This window comes from Juglans regia, chromosome 13, assembly GCF_001411555.2.
Source record: "Juglans regia cultivar Chandler chromosome 13, Walnut 2.0, whole genome shotgun sequence".
Lineage (NCBI taxonomy): Eukaryota > Viridiplantae > Streptophyta > Magnoliopsida > Fagales > Juglandaceae > Juglans > Juglans regia.
Window position 1 is genome coordinate 16,257,562 of NC_049913.1, and position 15,760 is coordinate 16,273,321.

The 15,760-nt window shown below is 38.0% G+C and overlaps 2 protein-coding genes across 2 annotated transcripts; both read right to left on the bottom strand.

The window, feature by feature from the left end:
• Positions 1-9,999: 9,999 nt before the first annotated feature.
• LOC118344209 lies at positions 10,000-10,392 on the bottom strand. Its single transcript, XM_035684330.1, has one exon. The coding sequence runs from the start codon at positions 10,390-10,392 to the stop codon at positions 10,000-10,002; it is 393 nt and encodes a 130-aa protein (XP_035540223.1).
• Positions 10,393-12,345: 1,953 nt separating this feature from the next.
• LOC118344210 lies at positions 12,346-14,365 on the bottom strand. Its single transcript, XM_035684331.1, has 7 exons — positions 14,257-14,365; positions 13,805-13,913; positions 13,488-13,693; positions 13,148-13,395; positions 12,727-12,997; positions 12,469-12,643; positions 12,346-12,358 (listed from the first exon to the last, which is right to left on the bottom strand). Exons 1-7 carry the CDS (start codon positions 14,363-14,365, stop codon positions 12,346-12,348), a joined length of 1,131 nt encoding a protein of 376 aa, XP_035540224.1.
• Positions 14,366-15,760: the final 1,395 nt, after the last annotated feature.

Below are 15,760 nucleotides of genomic sequence, written 5' to 3' on the forward strand. Positions count from 1 at the left end.
ACTTCATTGTTCTTGGAATGGAGGAGGACAAGGAGATCCCTTTGATACTGGGTCGACCTTTCCTTACGACGGGGAGAACCTTAATTGATGTCTAGTAAGGGAAACTCATTTTGAGGGTTGGAGAGGAGTAGGTCACTTTTGACGTATTTAAATCTATGGAATTCCCTTCTGAGGTACATTTTTGTTTTTAAATAAGTGACAGAGACATGGTCATGGCTGACAAGACTTATCGAGCTGAATTTTCAAAGGTACCACTTGAGGTATGTCTTACTCACTCTATATCTATTGAATCCGAAGATGAAGGGTTTAGGGAGTGTGAGAGATATTTGGAAACTACACCATCCCTTTCTCCTTCAATAAAACCAAAAGTGGAAGAGCTAAACTCATCTCAGCCGACATCTCCAAGTAAGGAACCACCCAAGCTTGAATTCAAACCGCTTCCATCAAATTTAAGGTTTGCTTTCTTAGGCCAAGACTTTACTTTTCTAGTTATTATAAACAGTTCCTTGAGTGATGTAGAGGAAGAGAAGTTGTTGAGAGTCTTGCAGGAACACAAAATGGCCTTGGGTTGGACTATCTCGGACATCAAAGGAATTAGTCCTTCAATTGCGCAAGATTTTAATGGAGTATAATTTTAAACCGATCGTCCAACCCCAAAGGAGATTGAATCCATCGATGCAAGAAGTAGTGCATAAAGAGGTATTGAAGCTTTTAGATGCCGGGATCATTTATCCAATCTTAGATAGTGCATGAGTAAGTCCAGTACAAGTCGTCCCAAAGAAAGGAGGGATGATCATGATCAAGAATGACAACAATGAACTCATACCGACGAGAACGGTCAGGGGATGGTGAGTATGCATAGACTATCGAAAACTGAATGACGCAACTCAGAAAAACCATTTTCCCTTACCTTTTATTTATAAAATGTTAGAGAGACTTGCTGGCCAAGCTTACTACTATTTTCTAGATGGATATTCTGGTTACAATAAAATAGCCATTGCACTCGACAATCAAGAGAAGACCATTTTCACCTGTCCTTATGGCACTTTTACATATAGGCACATGCCTTTTGGTCTTTACAATACGCCAGCCACGTTCCAAAAATGCATGATGTCCATCTTCTTAGACATGGTGGAAAATTTTTTAGAAGTCTTCATGGGTGAATTCTCGGTTTTTGGTCACTCTTTTAATAATTGCTTATCTAATTTATCTTTGGTTTTGTAGAGATGCAAAGAGAAAAATCTTGTTTTCAATTAGAAAAAATGCCACTTCATGGTCGATGAGGGGATAGTGCTTGGCCACCGCATTTCCTTCAACGAAATTGAGGTTGACCGATCAAAGATAGAAGTTATTGACAAAGTCCCACCACCGACCAATGTGAAGGGCGTGAGAAGTTTATTGAGTCACGCCAGGTTCTATCGTCAGTTTATCAAGGATTTTTTCCAAATTACTAAACCTCTCTTCAATCTGTCAATTAAAGATACTCGGTTTGAGTTTTCTGATGAATGCTTGCATGCTTTTAAACCATTGAAAAAGAAATTAATTTCAGCAACTATCATTATATCATTGGATTGGAATATACCTTTTGAATTAATGTGATGCTAGAGATTATGCTATAGGGGCTGTTTTGGGCCAGAGAAAAGATAAAAATTTTCATGTTATTTATTATGCAAGTCAGACCTTAACAGAAGCTCAACTTAATTATGCTACTACTGAAAAAAAATTGTTAGTAGTTGTGTTTGCCCTTAGCAAATTTTGTACTTATTTGATAGGTTCAAAGGTGGTCGTCTACACCGATCACTCTGCTCTTAAATACTTGTTGTCTAAGAGGGATGCCAAACCAAGACTATTAAGATGGATTTTGCTATTACAAGAGTTCGATTTGGAAATAAAAGATAAGAAAGATACCAAGAATGTAGTGGCTGACCACTTATCTCGTCTTGAGCTTAAAGAGGCGGTGGGTGAGGAGAAACTCCCAATTAATGAGACCTTTCCAGACGAGCAATTATTGGCTATACAAGTCGTTCCATAGTATGCCGACATGGTAAATTATTTGGTATCCATAATTCTACCAGCCGAGATGACATATCAATAAAAGAAGCAGTTCTTCTCCAACTTGAAATATTATTTTTGAGAGGAACCTTTTCTATATTGGCATTGCGCAGACCAGATAATTAGGAGATGTGTGCCCGAGGATGAGATGGAGAGCATACTCAAACATTGCCACTCATTGGAAGCGGGCGGTCACTTTAGTGGAGCAAAAACAACAGCGAAATTTTTACAATGCGGTTTTTATTGGCCGACTATTTTTAAAAACTCTTTTAGTTTTGTTAATTTATGTGATCATTGTCAAAGGGTTGGCAACATTTTTAGGAAACATGAGATTCCTTTAAACAATATTTTAGTGATTGAATTATTTGATGTTTGGGGTATAGATTTCATGGGTCATTTTCCATCCTTATTTTGGTGGCTATAGATTATGTCCCCAAATGGGTGGAAGCGATCGCCTTGCCAACCAATGATGCGAGGGTCATAGTGAATTTTCTGCGGAAGAACATCTTTTCTTGATTCGGCACTCCAAGGGCCATAATCAGTGATGGCAGGAATTATTTTTGCAATCGCCAATTTGAAGTGCTATTGAGACTAAGTATGGAGTTACCCATCACGTGGCGACACCATCCCATCCTCAAACGAGCGGCCAGGTCGAGGTGTCTAATCAGGAGCTGAAACGCATACTGGAGAATACTGTGAGTGTCTCTTGGACAGACTGGGCGAAAATATTAGATGATGCGCTATGGGCCTATCAGACAACATTCAAAACATCGATTGGGATGTCACCTTATCGGATCATTTATGGAAAAGTCTGCCATCTATCCGTGGAGCTAGAACACAGAGCCTATTGGGCGACAAGAACAATGGACTTTGATTTGCAAGCGGCTGACGAGAAGAGAATACTGCAAATCAATGAGATGGATGAGTTTCGCGATGATGCTTATGAGAATGCTCAGATTTACAAAGATAAAACTAAAAGATGGCACGATAAGCATATTCTGAGAAGGGAATTCGAAGTCGAGCAGAAAGTTTTATTATTTAACTCAAGACTTTGACTCTTCCCAGGAAAGCTGCGCTCTCAGTGGTCGGGACCATTTGTGGTGACTTGTGTCTTTCCCTATGGGGCAGTTGAAGTCTATCACGAGACAAAAGACACATTTAAAGTAAATAGACAGAGATTAAAACCCTATGTGGATGGAGACTCTAACTCGGAAAAGAGTTCCATCGATCTTGCCACTAAAAAATGATGAGAGGATAATGTCTAGTTATAAACTTTAAATAAAGTGCTTTTGGGAGGCAACCTAAGTTTTATTTTATTTGAATTTTTTTTAATTCTTTTGCTTTCATGTTGTAGGAATGAAGAGGCGAGGAGATCTCCAAGGAGTATATGGCTGCACCTTCAAGGAGAGCATCTCTTACATTCTCTCATTTTTTACTTTAGTTTTTCTTCCTTTTTCTCATTGAGGAAAGTGTGATATTTAAGTTTGGGGGGAAAATATCTTATTTATTTTAAAAAAAATTAATAATAATAATAATGATGATGATGATGATAAAATAATATAGTTTGATGAATAAAAAGCCTATGAGAAGAATATGATTGATATTGATTATAATTTTTAGGAAAAATTCTCATTGCTTAAGTCTAGTTGTAAATTCTTTATTTGATCTTGCTTAATTTGATATATTCTATGTTCAATGAATGCTTATAATGATCATTAATCATTTTACATGTCTAGAGAAATTTTATGTGAATTGTGTAAAATTGTATGGTCTCAACTTACTCTAGAACTTGTTTGATTACTCTCGAAGCGAAATCCTAAACAGAATATTACTAGGGAAATGATTATGGCATATCTTTGGACCGATTGAGCCTTTTAAGCTTACCTATTTATTATAGTTATCCCTAGCCACCCATTTGAGTTTATTGAATTATATTTTGGCCTTATATTTTTCTTTCTTGTAAACCTCATATTTCCTACCCTATTTGAGTTTAAACACTGATTTCCTTACCTTTCAAAAGAACTAAGTTTATAAAAGGTCATAGACTCAAAAGAGCATGAAAGGCAAGAGAGGCAGAAGTTCTATAAGTAAAGTTAATTATAGCCATATTATCAAAATTATAAGTTTGAGGGTGTGAAAAGTCAACTTGTCTATTGTGTGGCCAACAAGAAAAGGCTGACGAGATTCATCCATAAAGGTAGTCGAAAAGGTATGGAATACTTCCATGAAAAAAAAAAAAAATGTCTGATCTGCCGAATAGAGGGGTAAAGAGAGAAATACTTGAAAGAACAATAAAGAGAGGTATGTTGAGAGATTTACAATGATTGAGAAGAGATGTTAGAAGTGAGAATGTTCTATTTGTCTATTGGTGTTCAAACTTAAGTTCTCTTGTGTTGTTTGAATCGTACCTTTTCTTTGTAGCCCTCACTCTAGCCTTACATTACAAGCTTAATAAAGACCTATTGATCCTTGGTGATAGTTTATGTTCTACATTAGTGGAGAGTAATTTGAAAAGTAAGCCTATGAAGTATTTAGAGATCCATTATTTATTTACTTGTTTGCATAAAACGATCCGGGGAGTTAATGATGAAATAAGAATGATGGGTATGCATGAATGTGGGGATGGATAATGCGGTGAAATTGAGTTTTGAATTAACTTTTAGGACTTGATTAATCGTGAATGATTCCTTTGAATTATATACTTTAGGCAATCTTTGAGGCAATAAATTTTATGAATCAAACCAATGCTTGTTTTGATTGTCTTTCTTTTCTTCTTTGCTCGAGGGAGAGTAAAGTTTAATTTTGGGGGTATTTGATAAGTGTGATTTTTATGTGATTTTTATTACTCTTTTATTTATGAAAAGTGTCAGTTTTTCTTCAATTCTATTGATTTTATTTTATTTCTATATATTTTTCTTTATTTTCTTGGATTTGAAGGAATGAGAAGATTTAGTGCGAAAATAAAGCATTTTGGTACAAAGAAGAGACTACGGATCTATACCGACGAGAGGTGACGAGCTCTGAAGAGAGTCAAGGAGATTTAGACCCAATGGTGACAATAATTGGTGACAAGAGTTAGGCGATAATCGAGATATTTTACCTTCTGGACGAGAAGACTTGGTGCAAGGCTTCGAGTGACTAGATTGGGCAACCAGTCTAAACGACCATATCAAATGACCAATCTAAACGACATTGTGAGCAACAATTAGCAAAGGCGAGCAGTTTTACTGTTTGGTAGGTTGGTGAGAAGAGTCTTTCATCTCGGTTAGGAACCTTACATCTTGGTCATTGGGCAAGGAAACCAGTTATATTCAGCGCACATGGCATCTACCCGGTGAGACTCTTCTGAGTTTCGCAAATAATTGGGTAGATGGGACTCTTCCGAGTTTCGCAAATAATTTGCTGACCACCAAATCCTCCCAAACTCCGTAAATCAATCCGCTTAATACTGAATCTTCCATTTTAGATAATTTTGTTATTCTCGGGATAATTTCTTTTTTGTTAACATTTATCTTTAGAAACTATTTTCTAGATCTTTAGGCTAGATTGTAGCCGCATTTATCTTGTTTTCGGATTTGAGTTTTGACATCTATTTATTCTTGTCTTGGGGGATGAATATGGGGAGAGTCTGATTTTAGTAAAAAGATTCTAGAGTTTATGTTTTGAGTTTCTTTCGAGGAGGCAGATTTGGAGGGTAGAGGCAAGAGCCGCATGCTTCATCAACCAACTCCAACAAAAAACACTAGTTTTATTGTTTTTCTTTTCAATTTTATTATGAACTAATTTTATTTTTTAGAACTTTGATGTACTCTAGCATTGAACACACAATTTATATTCTAAGTTATTTTATTTTCAATATTCTCATGATTGAGTGTTTATTCCTTATTCTTAATACTTGCAATTTTCTAGCTAATTATTGTTCAATCTATTGAATCGCAATGAGACTGAAAGGTGATTTGTGATTAAAACTCTAGGATTAAGCACCATTAGTTGAGCGATAGTAGAGATACTTTACCGCGATTAGTGTGATTTTCAAGAAAAATCCAAAGAACTTAATGAGTCTCCAATTAGTTAAATTCACATAGAGATATAGAATTATCAGTTAGAGATATTTTTGGTATTGTTCGAGAGAAAATATTGAATAGTTAAGGAATTTTAATCATCAACTTGGGATAACTGGAATTCTATAACAAGGAAGAATAAATTGTGTGAGATTTGCTAGGTGAAACCAAATGCTCTAGATCTATTCTTATTATCTTTAAAATCTTAGTTTTAATGCTATTTTCTCCAGTTTAATTTAGATAATCTATTCTTCAAATTTAGGTTTCCCAAATAGTAATTAATTTAGTAAATTTCAGTACTCAATCGCATAATTAATCCATGTGGGTTCGACACCTGTTTTCTTTAAAACACTTTACTACATGTTATGATTATGTGCACTTGCAGATATTTTTAGCACAACATCCGTCACCCCGCGACTATCCAGTTGCATCATCAATTACTTGATGGCACCTCGGGTTCTTCCCACCCCTTAGTTATCCGATGGTTTGGGGCAAGAGGGAGATCCACCCACACACTGGTCTATATATAAAGCCCCCCTTTCTCCCAATTTCTGCCATCTCTGCTTCTCACTCTTTTGCATTTTCCTTCAGGCCTATTTTCCTAGTTCCTCCCTCTTCACTCTTTTGCTTCGTTCCTTCTTCATTCCAGTTTCCAATGGCTTTCAAAGGATCCTCTGACGCTTGTTATTTGTATTTTGTTAGGCGGAGCTAGGAGTCGTTAGTCTGTACCGATGACCTCCGCGTGCTAAGGAGGACGTACAACATTTTAGAGTCGGTTGTTCTGGAGATCCCTGGGCATCGCGTAGCCATGGTGGACTCTGATGGGATGGCGTCTTGGGTGGCGCTCTATCCCTTGATGTTTGTGAACTATCTTCGTCTTCCATTATGCCGCCCATCCAGGACGTTCTCAACTTTCTAGAGTTGGCCCTGGCACAGCTCCACCCGAACGCTTGGTGGCTTCTGGTTGCCAGCTGTGGCTGTGTGATATTCTGAAGGGTGCTCAACTCTGGTCTTGAAGAGTATCCTAAACTGGCAGCCCGAGAGTTTCTATCAGTGTAACGCCCTATCCCCGAGGGTCCGGAGAGTTAACTCATATAACTTGATAATCAATTCTAACAAAGCTAATGTACTTCCAAATTCAAGAATATATATTTCCAAAACTTCAAATCAAATGTAAATACTTCAAATTAATAAACCATATAAACTCATTTATCCAATTTTCAATCCAACAACCCAAATAAAATATCAACTCTTCTTCATGTCTCAAAAACAAACTAAAAATAGGATAACATTGACATAAGTCTCCATAAACCGTCTAAATCCATTGAAACCAACTAAAAAAAATATAAATAACTTCCAACATCAGCACTAATATCACGAGATACCCAACAACAATTCACTGCTAATCTTCTCCATAAACTCTAATACTGATCTTCAGCTGAACCATCAATATCATCTGAAATATTATGAAGATTAAAGGGGTGAGTTATCAACAACTCAGCAAGCAGAGAGCATATACTAGCATGTAAACATGAACATTTATAACATTTGATAAGCATAACAAAACATTTTCTTCAGATTATAGAAACAACCTATTTTACTTTCGGAAAACAATAACAAAACTTGGTACAAAAACATTAGAGCGAAATTTCCAAAAAGATAAACTTATTCCCAAAAAGAAAATCCATTGGCATTTTCAAACTGAAACATTATAATCATATCATCTCTTAGCGTCACAACGGGACTAATACCATGTTTAACCTCCATGGTAGGGTTATAAACCACCATTATACTCGTGGCTGGGCTATATTCCATGTTTCACCCCCGTGGTAGGGTTATAAACCACCATTATACCCGTGGCTGGACTATATACCATGTTTCACCTCCGTGGTAGGGTTATAAACCACCATTATACCCGTGGCAAGGCCGTATACCATATTTCACCCCCGTGGTAGGGTTATAAACCACCATTATACCCGTGGCAGAGCCTTAACAGAAAACAGAACAGATATCATCGGAATCAGATCACAATCATATACAGAATCAGAACTTCATGCCAAAGTTTTCAGATGACACATCATATCAAAACAAAATACTTAATAGCTTTAGATCACTTCACATGTTTGAGATAAACAGAATCAAACTATTTTCATTTGTTCATAACTAAACTTTTAGATTTTCATATTTGCTCTTTTGCATAGTTCATAAACAAAATGCACAAAACTAGCCCATGTCTACACTTGTCATGACAGAAAAACACTTTCTCTTATATTGAATTTATGCATATGCAGAATAAACATCTAAGGTTGTTTTCAGATCATTTCTTTTTAAAAACAAACATGTTTATTTTCAAAGTCAACCTCATTTGATTTCTTTTATGCAAAACTAGTATATGAACCCCGCTTACATGACTTCCTCGTATTATCAACACCTTGAGTCGGAACTCTCGTAGTAACACCACCTAAACAAAACATATACCCAACATTTAATAACCAATCTAGTAAGCTACTATTTATCGAGTAATAAATTAAAACAGTCCATTCTCAACTCAATAACTATCATAACAATTAAAACCGAATAGCTCTCTCCTCAAACCATTCGCATTTAAAACTCAAAACAACCACCTTTTATTAACACCAAACCAACCATAAATATTCCCCAACAACAGCAACTCCAATGATTAAAACATAACCCAAACCAAATTCACCTCCATCCTTCAAATAAAAATTTTCAGTGCAAGCATCAATATTTTAGTCATTCAACAATTCAAGACTTGCATAAAAAAATATCCAATACAACTAGCTCAAAACACCCATAAATTTAGACCAAATAGTCTCAATTAATAGTCCAAAACAGTCTCACAAATCCATCCAAAAATCATACTCCTCAACTTCAAGAATTCCATCACACTCCACCACAATCCAACATATAAAACATCAACACAATATAAATTTATAACTATAACAGATTGCCACAAGTCATTGCAGCAGTGCAAAAATCTTACCCCCGCCACAAACAAATCAGCAACATCACTACATTTTACAAACAACCACAATATCCAGCCACTACCCAAAGCTTCGGAAGAGACTTACCAAGAAGAGTCACCAAAGTTCGAACCTCCTCGAATTCAAGTAAACCTCCGAAGTCTACACCCAATAATGTCACAGAATTCTCTAATGAAAAGCTAGTGTTCTGCGCAAAGAAGGGTTAAGGTCTGAATGCGTGCACAACTAGCCAAGACAAAGTGGTGTGTGCGATTGACAAACCGAAGGAAAAATAAAATAAAAGAGGATCTATGGAATGTGTAACAGCAAGGTATAGGATTAAGAGAAAGATCAGTGAGTGGGCGGGATACCCACGAATACCCAACGACGGCACCCAGACTTTCGATACCCACGAATATGTTGCATAGTGCCAAAGCCCAAAGAAAAAAAATTCACGAACTAATGGTGAAGCCAGGAAAAACAGAGAACGAGAGAGAGAACGATGGCTCGCCTTCGAAGAACCAAGATTTCGAGACTCACGGAACAAGCAGCGCCAGCCAAGGGTGAACCAAAAATCTGTGTAAGAGAGAGTCTGAGTAGTTCGAAATTGTGGTGAGGGAAGCACTTCATGTGCGGAACCGAAACTAAAACCATGGAGACGTGGGGAGCAGTTGCACGGGAAAGGAAAGATTTACGGAACTGCAGAGCAAAGGAAACCAACGGAGAAGAAACAGTGCAGAAGCAAAAGGGAAATTAATCACTCCTAAAACGACGCCGTCCGAGTCTCTCATCAAGTGCTCGTGGGCCGAGCTTCATGCAACCGGGCTGACTTCAAGAAGACTGGGCTTAGAGCCCGAGTATTACATTCTCCCCCCTTATAAAAATTTCATCCTCGGAATTTGTCATAAGTTATCAAGATCACTGACGAACAAATGTGGGTACCTGACTTGCATTTCTTCTTCTAATTCCCAAGAGGCTTCACTGATAGAATGATTCTTCCATACCACTTTAACCAATGGAATAGTCCGATTTCGTAGTACTTGGTCTTTTCTCTCAACAATCCGTATCGGCTCTTCTGTATAAGTCAGATTTTCCTGAAATTGAAGAGGCTCGTAATCAATAACATGGGTGGGGTCAGGTACATACTTCCTCAGCATAGATACATGAAATACATTGTGTACGCCTGAGAGTGCTGGTGGTAGGGCTACTCTGTAAGCCACTGGTCCAATCCGATCAAGAATCTCAAATGGCCCGACGTATCTAAGGCTCAACTTGCCCTTCTTTCCAAATCTCATAACCCCTCTCATGGGTGCAATCCTCAAGAATACCTTATTCCCAACCTCAAACTCTAATTGGCGATGACGGTTATCTGCATAGCTTTTCTATCGACTCTGAGCTGCTCTCATTCTAGCTCGAATGGTCTCAATTTTCTTTGTTGTCTTCTTTATGATTTCTGGACCCAAAATTTGTCTTTCTCCCACCTCGTTCCAATACAAAGGAGATCTATACTTCCTACCGTAAAGTGCTTCATAAGGTGCCATCTCAATGCTAGCCTGGTAACTGTTATTATAAGCAAACTCGACCAAAGGCAAGTGTGGAATCCAAGTTCCCTTAAAATCCAGCATACACACTCTCAACATGTCTTCCAAATTTGAATGGTCCTTTCCTACTGACCATCTGTCTGTGGGTGAAATGTCGTGCTGAAATTTAACTTAGTGCCCATGGCCTCTTGTAAGCTTCGCCAAAATTTCGAAGTGAAACGAGGATCCCTATCCGACACAATGGACACGGGTACCCCATGCAACCTCATTATTTCCTGTATATACAGCTCGGCTAGTTTCTCCAGCTTATAAGAAACTTTGATAGGCACAAAGTGAGCAGTCTTCGTCAAACGGTCCACTATTACCCATATGGCATCCTGACCAGTCAGTGTCCGTGGAAGGCCTGTAACAAAGTCCATAGAAATATGCTCCCATTTCCATTCTGGAATCTGAAGTGGTTGCAATAACCCTGCTGGTCTTTGGTGTTCTACTTTCACCTGTTGGCAAGTTAGGCACTATGCCACAAATGGAGCAATCTCTCTCTTCATGTCCTCCCACCAAAAAGACTCTTTCAAATCTCGATACATTTTTGTACTACCTGGGTGAACTGTGTAAGGGGAGAGTGCGCTTCTTCGAGGATAAGTCTTTTTATTTCAACATTGTCCGATACACAACATCTATTTCCAAACCTTAACACTCCATCTTCAGAAACACTAAACTCAGATTTATCCCCTTTTACTACTTCTTCGATTAATCTTGCCAACTTAGAATCTTCTTTTTTGGGTGAGCTTAATTCTGTCTATCAAAGCTGGTTGAACTATTAAACTAGCTATCAATGCCTGGTGGTCACCCACAATCACTTCAATAGTAGCTCTTTCCAAGTTCATTAATAAGTGGGGCTGAGTGGTAAGAGTTGCAATTGTTGGTCCCATTGGCTTCCTGCTAAGTGCATCAGCTACAACATTAGCTTTGCCTGGATGGTAGTTAATGTTCCAATCGTAATCCTTGACTAGTTCGAGCCATCTCCTCTGTCTCATATTCAGTTCTTTCTGAGTGAAGAAATACTTCAAACTCTTGTGATCCGTGTAGATTTCGCACCTTTCACCATATAAATAATGCCTCCAGATTTTAAGTGCAAAGACAACGACGGCCAACTCCAAATCATGTGTGGGGTAATTTTGCTCATATGTCTTCAGTTGTTGAGAAGCGTATGCTATTACTTTCCCGTGCTGCATCAATACACACCCCAAACCCAATCGCGAAGCGTCACTATAAACCACAAATCCTCCTCTTTCGCTAGGGACTGTCAGAACTGGAGCTGTCACCAATCTCTTCTTCAGTTCCTGGAAGCTTTCCTCACATTTTTCACTCCATACATACTTGTTGTTCTTCCTAGTAAGGGCGATAAGGGGAACCGCTATTTTTGAGAAATTGTTTATAAATCGACGGTAATAACCTGCCAAACCCAAGAAACTCCTAATTTCATGCACATTGGTTGGTTGAATCCAGTTAACTATTGCTTCAATTTTCCCAGGGTCTACTGAAATACCATCCCTTGAGACTACATGTCCCAAAAATGCAATAGACTCAAGCCAAAATCCACACTTCTTCAACTTAGCAAATAATTTCTTTTCCCTTAGTGTCCCTAGTACTTGTCTCAGATGGTCTTCGTGTTCAGCTTTGCTCTTGGAGTTGATTAATATATCGTCAATAAACACCACTACAAATTTATCAAAGAACTCATGAAATACTCGAGTCATCAAGTCCATAAATACTGCTGGGGCGTTGGTTAAACCAAAAGGCATGACTAAAAATTCATAGTGGCTGTACCTGGTCCTGAAAGCTGTCTTAGGCACATCCTCCGCCTTGATCTTTAATTGATGATAACCCGATCTGAGATCAATCTTAGAGAATACTTGCGCACCTTGCAATTGATCAAATAAATTATCGATGCGGGGTAGCTGATATTTATTCTTTATGGTCACTCGATTCAGTTCCTTGTAGTCTATACACATCCTCATTGTCCCATCCTTCTTCTTCACAAACAAAACTGAGCTCCCCAAGGTGACACACTAGGTCTGATGAAACCTTTATCTAATAAGTCTTGCAACTGTTCTTTGAGCTCGGCTAACTCTGATGGCGCCATTTGATAAGGGGCTTTGGAAAGAGGCGCCATGCCTAGGGCTAATTCAATAGCAAACTCTACCTCCCACTCAGGCGGTAATCCAGACAAATCTTCAGTAAAAACTTCTAGATATTCTCTCACAATAGGAATCTCTTCTACTTTCAATTCTTCCTTTGGTTCATCCACCACAAAAGCCAAATACCCTTGACACCCATCACGTAATAACTTGTCAACCTAAAAGGCAGAAATAACTGATGGAGGGGTATGCACCCTGGAACCCATAAACCAAAATTCCTCTTCTTCCGGGAATTTGAACACCACTTCCCTTTTTAAACAATCAATACTAGCATAACTGGAAGCTAACCAATCCATTCCCAAAATCACATCAAACCCAATCATAGGAAAGACTAACAGGTTAGCTAGCATTTCCTTCCCGCTAATAGTTATTGGACACTTGAGTATAATCTTGTCACAAGTCACTATATCACCAGTTGGGGTTGAGACCCTCAAATTGTAGTCCATCTCATCAGCATCAATGGGGCACAACTTAACATAATCCATTGAAATAAAGGAGTGGGTAGCCCCCGAGTCAAATAAAATAGTAGTCTTATTGAGAAATAAGAGAATAATTCCTGGTTTACGTCATATAATTCATAGAGATAATAAGATAAATAATCCTTAATTCTCAACATAAAAAGTTTAAGAGACGGTCAGAAAATTATACTTGTTATGACATCATCCTTGTTCTCAGCTTCTCCCGGTGTCAAAGCAAACACTCGTGCCGGTACAGTCCTCTGCTGATTGTTGCCTTGGTTATTCGGCCTAAAGTTTTGAGGTGGGTTGGGCCTTCTGTTGTTCTCCGTAAGCAATGGACATTCTCTAATGAAGTGCCCATCCTTACCGCATTTGAAACATGATCCCACTTCCTTTCTGCACTCCCCAAGGTGTATGCGGTTACAGAACTTACAGGGATTAGATGTATGATTTCCCTGTATCTATCTCTGACTTGAACTGCTCCCCTCATTTCTCTTTTTCCATTGCCCTTGATCCGAACTAGGGAATCCTTGTGGAGCAGCTCTCTTCCTCTGTTCTTGCAATTCAGCACCCCTCTTGAGATTCTGCTCAACTAGCAACGCCTTGTGCACTAATTCTGAAAAATTATGAATCTGTAGGACCATCACTCGTTCATAAATCCTTTAGTTCAAACCATCCTCAAACTTCCTAGTCTTTTTCTCCTCATCAGGAATCAAGTATGCGGCGAAGCGTGATAATTCCCCAAACTTTGTAGCTTATTGGCGCACAATCATGGTCCCTTGCACCAAGTTGGTGAACTCTCGAGCTCTAGCTTCCCTATCAGCCTTAGGGAAAAATCGATCAAAGAAATTCTGCTTGATTGAGCCCAAACAATCACTCCAGTCTCCTAAGCTTCCCGGATGACTTTTTCAGAATTCCATCATCTCTTCGCTTCTCCAGTTAGTTTGAAAGCTGCGAACCGGACTTTTTGCTGATCGGTGCACTCAACACTAAATATTTCTTCAATGTCTTGTATCCAATCTTCGGCTGCATTCGCATCGCCTCTTCCATCAAACGTGCAACCCCCATCGTTGTCGTTTTCGTACAAATCTTCAAGGGTTCGAACTCGATGACGAGCCACCATCCTCAAAGTTTAAACTTGGTGAAACGTTCTAAATTAAGAAAAGCGAAAATACTGGGTAAATAATAATAAGATAAATAAAATATGCGTACAAACACAAATACATATATATATATATATCAAATAACTATATAAGGCAGACATCACTAAATACTCACGTACATCACTAGAATCTACAACCTCAAAGTTCCGAATTCAATTCCTAATATCAGTAAAAATTAAAACCTCAAATCCATCAAAATCAATCATAAGGTTCTTGGAACCCAAACTTAAATATCCACATGACCATCCTTATAGTCCTCTAGTTCCTATATTGAAATATTGAAATTTTCACATCTTATGAACCCACAGATATCTAAACCTCCAAGGTCTACAGTATGCAGAATTCAAACCTGTCTTTGATACCAACTGTAACGCCCTGTCCCCGAGGGTCCGGAGAGTTAACTCATATAACCTGATAATCAATTCTAACAAAGCTAATGTACTTCCAAATTCAAGAATATATATTTCCAAAACTTCAAATCAAATGTAAATACTTCAAATTAATAAACCATATAAACTCATTTATCCAATTTTCAATCCAACAACCCAAATAAAATATCAACTCTTCTTCATGTCTCAAAAACAAACTAGAAATAAGATAACATTGACATAAGTCTCCATAAACCGTCTAAATCCATTGAAACCAACTAAAAAAAATATAAATAACTTCCAACATCAGCACTAATACCACGAGATACCCAACAACAATTCACTGCTAATCTTCTCCGTAAACTCTAATACTGATCCTCAGCTGAACCATCAATGTCATCTGAAATATTATGAAGATTAAAGGGGTGAGTTATTAACAACTCAGCAAGCAGAGAGCATATACTAGCATGTAAACATGAACATTTATAACATTTGATAAGCAGAATAAAACATTTTCTTCGGATTACAGAAACAACCTATTTTACTTTCGGAAAAAAATAACACTTGGTACAAAAACATTAGAGCGAAATTTCCAGAAAGATAAACTTATTCCCAAAAAGAAAATCCATTGGCATTTCCAAACAGAAACATTATAATCATATCATCTCTTAGCGTCACATCGGGACTAATACCGTGTTTAACCCCCGTGGTAGGGTTATAAACCACCATTATACCCGTGGCTGGGCCATATTCTATGTTTCACCCCCGTGGTAGGGTTATAAACCACCATTATACCTGTGGCTGGGCCGTATACCATGTTTCACCCCCGTGGTAGGGTTATAAACCACCGTTATATGCAAAACTAGTATATGAACCCCGCTTACATGACTTCCTCGTATTATCAACACCTTGAGTCGGAACTCTAGTAGTAA